Source organism: Ranitomeya variabilis, chromosome 6 (genome assembly GCF_051348905.1).
Source record: "Ranitomeya variabilis isolate aRanVar5 chromosome 6, aRanVar5.hap1, whole genome shotgun sequence".
Classification (NCBI taxonomy): Eukaryota; Metazoa; Chordata; class Amphibia; order Anura; family Dendrobatidae; genus Ranitomeya; species Ranitomeya variabilis.
This window is the reverse complement of record NC_135237.1, coordinates 501,713,395-501,729,685: the sequence shown is the minus strand read 5'-3', so window position 1 is coordinate 501,729,685 and position 16,291 is coordinate 501,713,395. Positions and strand designations below refer to the sequence as shown.

At 51.3% G+C, this 16,291-nt stretch overlaps 1 protein-coding gene across 10 annotated transcripts in view; it reads left to right on the top strand.

Moving 5' to 3' along the window:
* The first annotated feature begins 6,887 nt into the window (after positions 1-6,887).
* The window catches only part of C6H8orf88 (chromosome 6 C8orf88 homolog), a 59,093-nt gene continuing 49,689 nt past the window's right edge, over positions 6,888-16,291 (top strand). For 2 of the 10 annotated variants that reach the window (XM_077270818.1, XM_077270810.1), the window contains exon 1: positions 7,102-7,287. In XM_077270818.1, coding sequence (XP_077126933.1) covers positions 7,248-7,287 — 40 coding nt within the window. In that variant the 5' untranslated portion in view covers positions 7,102-7,247. The other 8 variants (XM_077270812.1, XM_077270811.1, XM_077270817.1 and 5 more) reach the window with 7 other exon arrangements.

The window sequence follows — 16,291 nt, the reverse complement described above, 5'->3', positions numbered from 1 at the left end:
GAGCGCTGCGCGATATTCACCTCTCCTCGTTCCGAGCGCCGCTCCGTCCTCAGCGTCTTCTGCAGATATCCAATTAAAAGGAGTGTCCCTCGACGATCTCCCATGGAGAGCAGCCACATCAGCTGATGTGACCGCTCTCCAGGGGCTCCAGGAATACAATGATGGAAGGTATCTTTCCACAATGTATTCCTACGTCCCTGTGAGAAAATCGTCCCTAGTCTCACTTCTGGCACTGCTGTGTGGGAAAATTCCCAGGCAGCTTTGCCATAAAGTGAGACTCTGAACTAAGGTAACCTCAGTGATACACTGCAGGAGCCATTGTCTCCTGTCAGTGTGTCACTGGAGGTCTATAGAGCAGTGACATCACCCGATGTCGCTGTTCTATAGGGGAGATCGTCGTGGGACACCCTATATTTTATAGCCAGAAAGGCTATGCAGACAGCTGCAGGCTGATATTCATAGCTTAGAGAGGGGCCATGGATATCCCCCCCCCCCCTCCGGCTACGAATACCAGCCCGCAGCCACCCTAGAAATGGCGCATCTGTAAGATGCGCCAATTCCGGCACTTAGCCCCTCCCTCTCTTCCCACTCCCCTGTAGCGGTGCAATATGGGGTAATAAGGGGTTGTCACCTTGCTAATGCAATTCATTGTGGTAATGTCTATAACCAAAATTAGAAAAATGTTGTCACTGTTCAAATATATATGAACTTAAGGGTACCGTCACACAGTGCAATTTTGATCGCTACAACGGCACGATTCGTGACGTTCCAGCGATGCATTTACGATATCGTTGTGTCTGACACGCTACTGCGATCCGGATCCCCGCTGAGAATCGTACGTCGTAGCAGATCGTTTGAAACTTTCTTTCGTCGTCTAGTGTCCCGCTGTGGCGGCATGATTGCATTGTGTGACACAGGTTGTATACGATGTGCGCACAGTAACCAACGGCTTCTACATCGCAAATACGTCATGAAATTATCGCTCCAGCGCCGTGTATTGCAACGTGTGACCGCAGTATACGACGCTGGAGCGATACTTATACGACGCTGCAACGTCACGAATCGTGCCGTCATAGCGATGAAAATGGCACTGTGTGACGGTACCCTAACTGTACTTACCATACACACCTAATCCCCGAAGCCATCGATCAGCTGCAAATAAAATTCAAATAATAAACAAACAATATACTCCCTGTGTCTGATGTAATCCAATTAATAATGATTGTCCCACAACAATCTCCCGTGGAGAGCTATCACATCAGCAGATGCGACCGCTCTCCAGGGGCTCCGGTGAAACAATGATGGAGATAATCCTCCGCACTGTATCCCTCCGATGCTGACAGGTCACCTGAGTTCACCTGTCACTTGCGGCACTACAGCGTGAGAATTTTCTCACTGCTGTAGTGCCGTAAAGTGAACTCTGATGATACACTGCGGGAGGGTTATCTCTGGTCAGTGTGTCATCGGAGGCCTTATAGAGTGGTCATGTCTGCTGATGTGACCACTCTATAGGGAAGATCGTCGTGGGAGACTCGTTATTAGGCCGGAGACACACTGGTGCGAGATACGGCCGAGTCTCGCTGGCTAAAAGCAAGCTGTGGCACCGGCACTCCGGAGCGGAGCGTGCGGCTCCATGTATTGCTAAGCGGCTGCACGCTCCGCTCCGGAGTGCCGGTGCCACAGCTTGCTTTTAGCCAGCGAGACTCGGCCGTATCTCGCACCAGTGTGTCTCCGGCCTCAAAGAGGGACTACATCGGAATGGGGAGTATTTGTTTTTACATTTTTTGCAGGTGATCGATGGCTTCGATTGGATTAGGCGTGAAATAAAAATTATGAAAAAATGTGTAGGGTTTTTTTTCATTAAAATACTTTTTTTCTGGCGCTGGTTTTTTTTTTTAACCCATTAATAACTATAGGATTAATAATGGATAGGCGACTTATTGATACCTCTCCATTATTAACCAGGCTTAATGTCACCTTACAATCAACGGTGACATTAACCCCTTATTACCCCATATGCAACCACTACACGGCAGTGGGAAGAGAGAGGCTAAGTGCTGGAATTGGTGCATCGTACAGATGTGCCATTTCTGGGGCAGCTGGTATTTGTAGCCGGGGGGGCAACATCCATGGCCCCTCTCTAGCCTATGAATATCAGCCCGCAGCTGTTTGCATAGCCTTTCTGGCTATTAATTATAACAGGACCCACGTCATTTTTTAATAGCCAGTAAAGGCTAAATATACAGCTGCGGGCTGATATTCATAGCCTGGGAAGATCCATGGGTATTAACCCCTTCCCAGGCTAGAAACATCGACCCCCAGCTGTCAGCTTTCCCTCTCTGGCGCAGAAAATTGTGGGGGAGCCCATGCCATTTTTTTTCTAAATTGAAGATATTGTGTGACTCTGTTAGGGATCAAATTCCCACCTCTGCACAGGGGGAATCTCAAACCATCTCCGCTGCGGTCTCTCATTCTTTTCCAGCCGCAGTGGAGCCTGCTCAGCGGAGAAGTCGGTCCCAGCGTCTGGCTCAGCCCGATACTCTGCGGATGGTTACTGCTGTCTTTCCAGGCTCAGCCATTGTAGCCACTACTAGTCAGCGGTGAGCAGACATCTCTGGGACTAAGTGCTGCTTTTCCCCTTCTGAGCATGCCCGGGGTAAGACCTCTCATTAGCGGTCAAGGGTCACATGCTCAGGTACTGTGGCAGCTCCCATTGGTCCTCTAGGAAGGTCCTGAAGTTGCTGCGCTATAAAAGGTTTGCTTGGCCGCACGGCCATGCGCTAGTATCAGCTTATGTCATGAGCTTTTGCTACTCAGTGGTCTTGTCTGCTTGTGGTCAGGGTCCAGCTGAAATAAGCCACTAGAATACCGGCACCTCCGGTGAGTTTGTATGGTGAATACAGGGCTGGCGTAAAGCCATTAGAATTCCGGCTCCACCGGAGAGGAGGTGTTTGTGTGCTTGCTACTCCCTGACCACTGATTGCTTTTGCTCTGTTAGGCAGCTGTGTTCCCCTGTGACGCTAAGGTTATGGGCACATGCTGCGGATTCTCCTGCGGATCCGCAGCGGATTTGACGCTGCGGATCCGTAGCAGTTTTCCCAAAGTTTACAGTACCATGTAAACCTATGGGAAAAAAAAACCCGCTGTGCACATGCTGTGGAAAATTCTGTGCGGAAACGCAGCAGATTATTTTCCGCAGCATGTCAATTCTTTGTGCGGATTCCGCAGCGGTTTTCAACCAGCACCAATAGGAAAGTGCAGTTGAAAACCCGCAGAGGAATCCGCACAAGAAACCGCGAGAAAATCCGCAGTGAAAACCGCAGTGGTTTTGCACTGTGGATTTTCCAAATCCGCTGCGGAAAAATCCGCAGCAGAATCCGCAACGTGGGCATATATCCTAACAGGGCACAGCGTTTTCCCTTCTGTGCAACTCTGTGAAGTAAGAGTTCTCTTCTACCGCCATATCGTGCCACCATTTGCTAGCAGCAGGTTGGTCTCCTGCACGGTGGACCCCGGGCTGCGAACGCACCAATAATAATATCTAAATATACTCTGTGCGTTCCGCCAGCCCTAACAGTGTCTTTATTTATGTACCATTTTTTCTATCTTTGCGTGTGTAAACACTATTCTTCCATGGAGTGTGTAAAATAAGAGGTTGGACAAAGAAATGACAATTCTTTTTTTTTTTTTTTTTTTTTTTTAAATAATAGATCTTTGGTCTACGTTTTTGTAACCTAAATAATCTGCATGAAAAAATGCATCAAAAAAGCACAGATTTTTACCTGAGTTTTGTGCCAAGAGGTGCAGATTCTGTGCAGAAAAGTCTGGAGGCAAATCTGCAACCTGTGCACATACCCTAAGGCCATGTTCACACAGTGCGTTTTTTACCGCGGAACCGCGGCGGTTTTGCCGCTGCGGTTCCGCAGCTGTTTTCCATGCAGGGTACAGTACACTGTACCCTATGGAAAACAGGACACACTGTGCACATGGTCCGGAAATTTAAAAAAAAAAGCCGTGCGGAATAGCTCCCGGAAAAAAGAAGGAGCATGTCAATTCTTCGTCCTGAACCGCAGCGGTTCTGCACCCATAGACCTCCATTGTGAGGTCAAAATCGCAGTAAAACCCGCAGATCAAAAATATATCTGCGGGTTTTACTGCGGTTTGTTGTGCAGAACCGCTGCAGCCGGAAGTGCGGGGAAGCCGGCGGAAGTGCGGGGCCGGAAGTGCGTGGGCGGAGAGACATGGAGGCGTACCGTCGCATGGGGATCGTGTCGGCCGTTTGATTGATTTGGTATGTGTGTCTGTGTGTGTGTGTGTGTGTGTGTGTGTGTGTGTGTGTGTGTGTGCGTGTGTGTCCCCATGCGACGCTAGTGCCTCCATTGTGCTAAGTCGCCGTATGGACTACTACTCCCATCCGGTATTAGGATGGGAGAGTTGTCCCTGTGTCCGGCGACTTAGCACAATGGTAAAGTTACACCAAACACCTACACACAATACACATACATGACACACAGTACAGTACATACAACACATAACACAGAGTGTATACTCACCAACAGCACACTTGTAGGCGAAGCCCTCGATCCTCCAGGAAAAAATCGCAAAATAATAAAGCAAATTCATACTCCCTGTCCGCAGAATCCATAAAACGAGTGTCCCACGCCGATCGGCTGCTCTCCGGCGATACACTGCCAGGAGCGAAGCTCCTAGCAGTGTATCGCGTACTGTCCCGGAGCTCAATGACTCCGGCGTCTCGGTTAACAGCAGTACAGCTGCGTTGAACTTTCCCACGCAGCACTGCCGTTAAGCGAGAGTGCCGGGGTCAATGACCGCCGGTAAACTCGCTCGCGCATGCGCAGTGACACACCGACAGGAACTATGGCTCCTGTCAGTGTGTTGCTGCATCCGTGGAGAGCAGACATATCTCTGGATGTGTCTGTTCTCCATGGAAAATCTTCGTGGGATACGTGGCACTTAAATACGTGGCACTTAAATACGTGACACGTGTCACTTATACGTGATACGTGTCACTTAAATACGTGACACGTGTCACTTATACGTGATACGTGTCACTTATACGTGATACGTGTCACTTAAATACATGATACGTGGCACTGAAATACGTGGCACGTGGCACTTAAATACGTGGCACGTGGCACTGAAATACGTGGCACGTGGCACTGAAATATGTGGCACGTGGCACTTAAATACGTGGCACGTGGCACTTAAATACGTGGCACGTGGTACTTAAATACGTGGCACGTGGCACTTAAATACGTGGCACGTGGCACTGAGATACGTGGCACGTGGCACTTAAATACGTGGCACGTGGCACTTAAATACGTGGCACGTGGCACTGAAATATGTGGCACGTGGCACTTAAATACGTGGCACGTGGCACTTAAATACGTGGCACGTGGCACTGAGATACGTGGCACGTGGCACTTAAATACGTGGCACGTGGCACTTAAATACGTGGCACGTGGCACTGAAATACGTGGCACGTGGCACTTAAATACGTGGCACGTGGCACTGAAATACGTGGCACGTGGCACTGAAATATGTGGCACGTGGCACTTAAATACGTGGCACGTGGCACTTAAATACGTGGCACGTGGCACTGAGATACGTGGCACGTGGCACTTAAATACGTGGCACGTGGCACTGAAATACGTGGCACGTGGCACTGAAATATGTGGCACGTGGCACTTAAATACGTGGCACGTGGCACTGAAATACGTGGCACGTGGCACTTAGGCTATGTTCACATTTGCGTTGTGCGCCGCAGCGTCGGCGCCCCAACACACAACGCAAAGTAAAACGCAGCAAAACGCATGCACAACGCTGCATTTTGCGCCGCATGCGTCCTTTTTTGGATTGATTTTGGACGCAGCAAAAATGCAACTTGCTGCGTCCTCTGCGCCCGGATGCGTGCGCTGCAGTGACGCATGCGGCGCAAAACGCGGAGCGCTGTCATTCAAAACACGTCCACTCATTTTGGTGTTTAGTCCCAAAATGGAGGATGGAAGAAGAAAAGGGTTGGACAAGGAAATGACATCATTTCTTTTTTTTTTTTCCCCCACTGCAGTTAAAGCTTTATTTGTGTCAAACACAGACAATTTGCAGAGAAAACTGCATAAAAAAACGCACAAAAAACCGCACCAAAAAACGCACCAAAAAACGCACCAAAAACGCACCAAAAAACGCACCTGCGTTTTCTGCAGAGACCTGCAGATTCAGTCAGGAAAAAAAAAGGATGGAAATCCTGAACGTGTGAACATAGCCTGAGGCTTCTCTCACGCTTGTGTCGGTACGGGGCCGTCGCTAAGCATCGGCGCGACGTACCGACGCACGTTGTGAAAATTCACAACGCATCCGCTGCCCGTTGTAACGTCCCGGGGAGGAAGGGGCGGAGTTCTGGCTGCGCATGCGCGGTAGGAAATGGCGGACCCATTGTACGAAAAAAGTTTCCTTGAACGCTTTTTCTTGATGGCGGTCTGCCAAAACACGACACATCCCGTGCACGACTGACGTTACGTATGGCCATACGTTGCGATCCGTCGGCAATACAAGTCTATGGGGAAAAAACCCATCCTGCGGGCACATTTGCAGGATCCGTTTTTTTTCCCCAAAACGACGGATGCCAAACAACGCAAGTGTGAAAGTGCTGCTACCACGCCTGAAGGATGTGCCGAGGAGATGCTCCCAAGAGGAGTTTTCGGGCTGCAGAATTTCTGCAATGATCTGAAATGACCTGCAAGTGCCACGCCCACCGCAAGTGCCACGCCCACCCCGTGATTGCCATGTGTGACCACGCCCACCCTGTGATTGTCATGTGTGACCACGCCCACCCCCGTGAATGCCATGTGTGACCACGCCCTACCCATGACTGACATATAGTGACCACGCCCTTCCTGGAAATGATCTACAAGGGCCACGCCTACCCTGTGATTGACTTATGGGACCACGCCCACTCTGCCTAGCAATTTTAGAGGGCTACGCCCACCCCATAAATGAATGCAAGACCCACGCCCGCAAGTGACTGACATTTAGGAGCCACGCCTACCTCATAGATTAAATGCGAGAGCCGCGTCTCCAGGTGACCGAAATGTAGATGCCCCTCCCACCGTGTGATTGACCCATGGGGCCACGCCATTGACAGGCGTGTCCCGCATACTGAACGCTGCTTTAATTGCTTTATTGGCTTCCTGCAGTGGCTGCCGGCCTGAGGAGAGTCGGAGCTAGATATGTCGCGATATAGGGAGGCCATGACACACAACGGAGGAGGTAAAGCCGCTGTGCTGTGTGCTCCCACCACGCCCGGTACACACATAACCACCCGCAGGCCATGCAGTGCGGCCCGTGGTAGCAGCAGCCCCGTTATGTGACTGCGGAGCGGCCAGTCGCGCGCACTACTTCTGTCACACGCACTGCGCGGAGGTGGACAGTTACATGGGTCGTTACTGAAAGATCACGTGACAGCGAGCGGCGCGGAGGGATCTGTGGCAGGTAAAAAGGGGTATATAAAATGTCGGCAGCGCTGCTCCCCCCAGTCTCCTCACAATCACATTACACCCTACAGACATGATACGTGCGAGCTGCTCCGCGGCTTCTCTCGGCGCCGTCAGTCAGCCGTGCCAGTAGCATAGCTACTGGGGGGCAGAGGGGGCCATCGCCCCAGGCCCTGTCACATGAAGGGGCCCAACGGGAGCCAGGGCCACGTCTGTGAGGAGGCAGAACACCGCATAGGAGCAGAGCAGTATAATGTCTGCTCCCGTCTGACGGAGGCTCTGCAGGCTGCTGCTAGCACAGTGGCGGCTGCAGTTTCGCCCGTCTGACCTGATGATGAAGCTTTTCCTGGCTGCAGTTTTTCTTCACTCTGTGCACGCTGGGTCCTAGTGCCCACCTTGCATTTCACTGACGCTTCCTGGTCCTGCCTGCAGTGCAAACTTTATCAGTAAGTGGGGATGGAACTTATTAGGTTTATTAAATTCAGGTATGTCACTGTGAGACCGTTGGGGTATTGTGGGGGAGGGGGGACAGGGTACTGGGGGGTGAATGTGAGACCATTTGGGGGTGGTGAGGGCAGAAGGTGGGTGAGGGGGGACAGGGCACTGAGGGGTGGATGTGAGATGATGGGGGTATTGGGGCTGAAGTGGGGGAGGGGAGACAGGTCACTGGGGGTTAATATTATAATGTTTTGTTCTGATATATGTACTTCATCACATAATAGTTGCTGTCTGGGGAGGCTGGAGATGGGGGGGTAGGGGGCTTTTGATATGTACCACCTGGGTCTTTTATGAGTATTAGTATAAGGAGCCCCCATACAGTAACCAAGAGCTGCATCACATTTACAGCACCACTCCAGCATTATTATTTTATTTCACTGCTGGAGCGGTGCTGACAATCCCCGTCCCCTGCCCCCTGTCTGATACTCACCTTCTGGCGTTTTCATCTGTCTTTGTCTCCGCTCGGCTCCGTCTCCTGCAGTTTGTGACTTGTCCGAGGCTCCAGTGTTTCATGGAGCAGCGCATGACTTGTCCGAGGCTCCAGTGTTTCATGGAGCAGCGCAGAGGTCACTAATCAGTGTGAGTCTGTGGGAGCCTCGTTCTGGCCTCGTTCTCACTCTCAGGCTATGTGCACACAGTGCGGATTGGCCGCTGCGGATCTGCAGCAGTTTTCCATCTGGTTTACAGTGCCATGTAAACCTATGGAAAACTAAATCCGCAGTGCCCATGGTGTGGAAAATACCGCGCGGAAACGCTGCGTTGTATTTTCCGCAGCATGTCAATTCTTTTGCGGATTCCGCAGCATTTTACATCTGCTCCTGTATAGGAATCCGCAGGTGGTAAAACGCAGGTGAAATCTGCACAAAAAACACAGGAAATCCGCGGTAAATCTGCACATGAATCCACAACAAGTGCACATAGCCTCATAGTCTTACATTGAGCGCCTGTGACATGGCTTCTAACTTCTGGCCAGTCAGAAGCTGCGCTCACAAGTTTGAGCAGCGGCACTGCAGCAGTGCCACAAAATAGTGAATACACCGGAGGATGAGTAAATGGCCAGGACATCCAAATCATGACAGCGAGCTGCGAGTCCACCATACTGTGTATAAGGGAGCTGCGGGCCCATCATACTGTGTATAAGGGAGCTGCGGGCCCATCATACTGTGTATAAGGGAGCTGCGGGCCCATCATACTGTGTATAAGGGAGCTGCGGGCCCATCATACTGTGTATAAGGGAGCTGCGGGCCCATCATACTGTGTATAAGGGAGCTGCGGGCCCATCATACTGTGTATAAGGGAGCTGCGGGCCCATCATACTGTGTATAAGGGAGCTGCGGGCCCATCATACTGTGTATAAGGGAGCTGCGGGCCCATCATACCGTGTATAAGGGAGCTCCGGGCCCATCATACCGTGTATAAGGGAGCTGCGGGCCCATCATACCGTGTATAAGGGAGCTGCGGGCCCATCATACCGTGTATACGGGAGCTGCGGGCCCGTCATACCGTGTATACGGGAGCTGCGGGCCCGTCATACCGTGTATACGGGAGCTGCGGGCCCGTCATACTGTGTATACGGGAGCTGCGGGCCCGTCATACTGTGTATACGGGAGCTGCGGGCCCGTCACACTGTGTATACGGGAGCTGCGGGCCCGTCACACTGTGTATACGGGAGCTGCGGGCCCGTCACACTGTGTATACGGGAGCTGCGGGCCCGTCACACTGTGTATACGGGAGCTGCGGGCCCGTCACACTGTGTATACGGGAGCTGCGGGCCCGTCACACTGTGTATACGGGAGCTGCGGGCCCGTCACACTGTGTATACGGGAGCTGCGGGCCCGTCACACTGTGTATACGGGAGCTGCGGGCCCGTCACACTGTGTATACGGGAGCTGCGGGCCCGTCACACTGTGTATACGGGAGCTGCGGGCCCGTCACACTGTGTATACGGGAGCTGCGGGCCCGTCACACTGTGTATACGGGAGCTGCGGGCCCGTCACACTGTGTATACGGGAGCTGCGGGCCCGTCACACTGTGTATACGGGAGCTGCGGGCCCGTCACACTGTGTATACGGGAGCTGCGGGCCCGTCACACTGTGTATACGGGAGCTGCGGGCCCGTCACACTGTGTATACGGGAGCTGCGGGCCCGTCACACTGTGTATACGGGAGCTGCGGGCCCGTCACACTGTGTATACGGGAGCTGCGGGCCCGTCACACTGTGTATACGGGAGCTGCGGGCCCGTCACACTGTGTATACGGGAGCTGCGGGCCCGTCACACTGTGTATACGGGAGCTGCGGGCCCGTCACACTGTGTATACGGGAGCTGCGGGCCCGTCACACTGTGTATACGGGAGCTGCGGGCCCGTCACACTGTGTATACGGGAGCTGCGGGCCCGTCACACTGTGTATACGGGAGCTGCGGGCCCGTCACACTGTGTATACGGGAGCTGCGGGCCCGTCACACTGTGTATACGGGAGCTGCGGGCCCGTCACACTGTGTATACGGGAGCTGCGGGCCCGTCACACTGTGTATACGGGAGCTGCGGGCCCGTCACACTGTGTATACGGGAGCTGCGGGCCCCTCACACTGTGTATACGGGAGCTGCGGGCCCCTCACACTGTGTATACGGGAGCTGCGGGCCCCTCACACTGTGTATACGGGAGCTGCGGGCCCCTCACACTGTGTATACGGGAGCTGCGGGCCCCTCACACTGTGTATACGGGAGCTGCGGGCCCGTCACACTGTGTATACGGGAGCTGCGGGCCCCTCACACTGTGTATACGGGAGCTGCGGGCCCCTCACACTGTGTATACGGGAGCTGCGGGCCCCTCACACTGTGTATACGGGAGCTGCGGGCCCCTCACACTGTGTATACGGGAGCTGCGGGCCCCTCACACTGTGTATACGGGAGCTGCGGGCCCCTCACACTGTGTATACGGGAGCTGCGGGCCCCTCACACTGTGTATACGGGAGCTGCGGGCCCCTCACACTGTGTATACGGGAGCTGCGGGCCCCTCACACTGTGTATACGGGAGCTGCGGGCCCCTCACACTGTGTATACGGGAGCTGCGGGCCCCTCACACTGTGTATACGGGAGCTGCGGGCCCCTCACACTGTGTATACGGGAGCTGCGGGCCCCTCACACTGTGTATACGGGAGCTGCGGGCCCCTCACACTGTGTATACGGGAGCTGCGGGCCCCTCACACTGTGTATACGGGAGCTGCGGGCCCCTCACACTGTGTATACGGGAGCTGCGGGCCCCTCACACTGTGTATACGGGAGCTGCGGGCCCCTCACACTGTGTATACGGGAGCTGCGGGCCCCTCACACTGTGTATACGGGAGCTGCGGGCCCCTCACACTGTGTATACGGGAGCTGCGGGCCCCTCACACTGTGTATACGGGAGCTGCGGGCCCCTCACACTGTGTATACGGGAGCTGCGGGCCCCTCACACTGTGTATACGGGAGCTGCGGGCCCCTCACACTGTGTATACGGGAGCTGCGGGCCCCTCACACTGTGTATACGGGAGCTGCGGGCCCCTCACACTGTGTATACGGGAGCTGCGGGCCCCTCACACTGTGTATTAAGGGAACTGTGAAGGCATATTGTGCATATGGGAGCTGTTGGCCCATTACACTGTATATAGGGGAGCTCTGGGGGCATTATACTGTGTATAGGGGAGCATTGGGCTCATACTGTGTAGAGGGGAGTTATAGAACCATCATACTGTGTATAGGGGAGCTGTGGGAGCCTTAGACTGTGTATAGGGAAGCTTTAAGTTCACAATACTGTGTATACTGGAGCAGTACATGGGGGAACTTAGGGGACATTATTATTGTGCATATGGTCCAATATGGCGGTGAAGTCAATGACAATGACAGTAGGGTCATATTCTGAGGTTCCCCTATATTCACAATAAGTGCGCAACCGTAGCTGTAATCAGGGTTAGCTGGTTAGGGGCCCACTCAGATGTTTTTTTTTTCCCCCCCTAAGCTGAAACCCTAGCTACGCCTCTGAGCCGTGCATCACACCTACGGGGCGTTTCCCTCCATATACCGCTGGTGCGGAGCCGCAGCGCCCCTGCTGGTTACTGGGGAGGTCCTTGCCTCTAGGTGCCAGCCTGGGGGGTAACTGGGGTCACATAATTATTTGGCTTGTTTCCATGGTGAAGTAACGGTGTGACATCGGGGGGTACTGGGCTGTGATTGTGGCCCTCATATATTTGCTCAGTCTGTGGACCCCCCACAGTGTTATTTGTGTTGATGGCGTGTGATGGGGCTGATCAGTGGGGGCCGGGTGTCGGACATGTTGTCACTATGCCTTAGGTGTACGGGTGTATGCACATGCCAAATTATTGTATTAAAAACCAAATTCTGTTTTACTATATAAATAAAATTGTGGAAAAAGAAAAAAAATAATTTTCCTTGAGTTGCGATATTTTTAGAGCCTTAAAGGTTGTTTTCTGGTTTCTGGAAAGTTGTGTCCCCAGGGGCTCTTGATTGCAGACCCCCTGGATCTGTGCTTTAGTCACCATCCCCAGGTCTGCGCGGAGTCTCTGCTCCCTGTGCCCCTTATTGTCTGCAGCGCTCCCAGATTGCCGCCTTAATAATGTCAGCGCTGCAGACAATAATGGACACTGGGAGCGGCGGTGGAGGAGGATGTGGAGAAAACATTCCCATCATTCCTGACAGCGGAAAAACCTTCATCTACCAGCGATGAAGCTCTGCGGGGGCTTGTGTTTTTTATGGGATGAGATGTAGTTTTTATTGGAACTATATTTAGGATGCAATTATCGGATCATTTTATTGGGGGTGACGAAAAGGATATATTTTTTCTTTTTCTCCCTGGAAGAATAGAACCTACAGTGACTGTACAGATACCTTCATATTGCAGTGTATTGTAATATCATGGTCATGGCGGGATGGAGGCATCCAGAGGGTTAGGCTATGTGCACACGGTGCTGATTTGGCTGCGGATCCACAGCAGTTTTCCATGCAGTGTACAGTACCATGTAAACCTATGGAAAACAAAATCTGCTGTGCACATGCTGCGGAAAAAAGCGTGTGGAAACGCTGCGGTTTATTTTCTGCTGCATGTCAATTCTTTGTGCGGATTCCGCAGCGTTTTACACCTGCTCCATAATAGGAATCCACACTAAGGGTATGTGCACATGTTGCGGATTTGCCTGCGGATTTTTCCGCACTGAATCCGCACCTCTTGGCAGAAAACGCAGGTGCTTTTTTTTTTTTTTTTTTTATACGGATTTGTATGCTTTTTTGGAAGCTTAATAAAGATCTCTTATTGAACAAAAAAAAAGAATTGTGATGTCATTTCTTGTCCAACCTCCTCTTTTACATTTGTCCAACCCACGCTCCATTACACACAGACAGATAGATAGATCTATAGATATATATCTCTATAGATATATCCATAGATATATAATAGGAAGGCCGATGTTTATTAATGAACAACAGGTACAGACTGGGGGTGATATTCAGCCCTGGCATTTGACATCACACTGGCCCAGTTTGTCCCCGTCCCCAAGCACCAGATAAGATATATTACTAATATTGCCCTGGCTGGAGGAAAGCAAGATTTACGTCCATACCAGACCAATGTTTCTAATGATGCCAGTAGCCTGCTGGGGTAAGTGATGGAGTCAGCGACTTTGTGTTCCATCACAACTCTCAACAGTATGGGTGTGTTGAGAACACCGATTCTGTTAACAATGTCAACAAGCAGCCCACGACCAGACAGGCCCTTCTGGCATTTGCCAGAATAGCAAGATGGCCAGTCCAGCCCTGATGAACAATGTTAAATTTGTAAAAAAAAAATGGCATGGGCTCCCGCGCAGTTTTCTGCACCAGAGGGGGAAAGCCATGGGCCAATATTTGTAGCCTGGGAATGGGGTAATACCCATGGCCCCTTTCCAGGCTATGAATATCAGCCCGCAGCTGTCTGAATAGCCTTTACTGGCTATTAAAATAGGGGGACTCCCCACAAAAAATGACGTGGGGTCCCCCTGTATTTCATAGCAAGAAAGGCTACGCAGACAGGCGGGCTGTTATTCATAGCCTAGAGAGGGGCTATGGATATTCCCCCCCGGCTACAAATACCATAACCCCAGCCGCCCCAGAAATTGCACATCTCTAAGATGCACTAATTCCGGCACTTAGCCCCTCTCTTCCCACTTCCGTGTAGCGGTGGGATATGGGGTAATAAGGGGTTAATGTCACCTTTGTATTGTCAGGTGACATTAAGCCCGGTTAGTAATGGAGAGGCGTCAATAAGACGCCTATCCATTATTAATCCTATAGTAGTGAGAGTTAAAAAAAACACAGCCAGAATAAGGTATTTTATTATTCTTAATTTCACCATACTTACAAACACGCCTAATTCCTGCGACGCCCTCGATCGCCTGCAAAAAATAAAAAAACAACCGTATACTCCCTGTCCGACGCAGTCCAATTAATGTCCCACGAAGATCTCCCCTATAGAACAGTGACATCTGGTGATGTCACTGCTCTATAGGGCCTCCCAGTGATGAACTGACAGGAGACAATGGCTCCTGCTGTGCATCACTGAAGAGGTTACTGTAGTTCACTCTCTCGCTTTATGGCAATGCTGCGTGGGAAATTTCCAACACAGCAGTGCGAGTATGAACTATACTCACAGCAGCGGAGGGATACCGTCCGTCATTGTATCTCGGAGCCCCTGGAGAGCGGTCACATCAGCAGATGCTCCTGCTCTCCATGTGAGATTGTCGTGGGACACTCGCATTAATTGGATTTCTGCAGATCAGGGAGTATATTGTTTGTTGTTTTAATATTTTTTACAGGTGATCGATGGCTTTGGGATCAAGGTGATTGGTCAGTATGTGCTGCATGTTGTATGCGCTGCATGCACTGTATGTAATATGTACTATGTACTGTGTGTTTGTATGTATTGTGTGTTTTATGTATTGTATGTACTGTGTGTTGTATCATACAACATACATTACATACAGTACATACAACTTGTATGTGCTGTATATGTGTTTTGTTTTTTTTTTACATTCAACACATTAGCCGGATGATGGGACTACTATTGTCCCATCATTGGCTAATGTGTCACTCACTGTCACTGTAGCAGGCATAGCCGGATGGGACTTGTAGTCCCATCGGACTATGCCTACACACAAACGCACCAAACCTGCAGATCTTTTTTACACCTGCGGTTTTGCTGCGGATGTGCCCGACTCAATGCAAGTCTATGGGTGCAGAAACACTGCAGATCCGCAGAAAGAATTGACATGCTGCGGAAAAAACAACGCTGCGTTTCCGCGCGTATTTTTTCCACAGCATGTGCACAACTGATTTGGTTTTCCATACGTTTATGTGGTACTGCACACCGCATGGAAAACTGCTGCTGATCCACAGCATCAAAAACGTTGCGGATCCGCAGGCAAAACCGCAACGTGCGCACATAGCCTAAATCCACGGGGGATCCACAACGTGTGCACATACCCTAAAACTGCCGTTGATAACTGACCACAGTTTCATGTATGGCAGTGATATCTTATGTTGTTTCTGAGTCAGCCCGGTGCAGGTTTCTCAGTCTTGTCAGCTTTGGTTATTTTTCTGCTGAATTACACTCCAAAGGCCCCAACACATTCTTGTTAACCCATTAAAGCAGGTCTGTCAATGTAGTGTATGGATCTGGGTCATCTCCTAAGGCTATATGCACACGATGCGGATTTCCTGCGGATCCGCAGCGGATTTTTCCACGCAGAAACGCTGTAGATCCGCACTGTGATGTACAGTACAATGTAAATCAATGGGGTAAAAAAATAGCTGTGCGGAATTGCTGCGGATTTCAAAGAAGTGCATGTTTTTTATTTTGTGCGGAGCTGCAGCGTTTCTGTACCCCTCCATGTTAAAAACCCACAGTGGCAAAAACCGCTGAAAATCCGCACAAAATCCGCGTCAATTCCGCATAAAAACTGCAGCAAATCTGCGGCCGCGGATTCTGCCAGGAGCTGCGGATTTTGTGCAGAAAATTCTGCACCTCTTTTCTTACGTGTGCACATAGCCTAAGGCTACGTTCACACGATCCGTTTTTTGCTGCGGATCCGTAGCGGAATTGCAGCTACGGATCCGCAGCCGTTTTCCATGCAGGGTACAGTACAATGTTACCCTATGGAAAACAAAACCCGCTGTGCCGATGATCCTTTTTTTCGCTGGAAAATCCGCGCGGATTTGCCAACGGAAAAAAGAAGTACCATGTCAATTCTTTCAGCG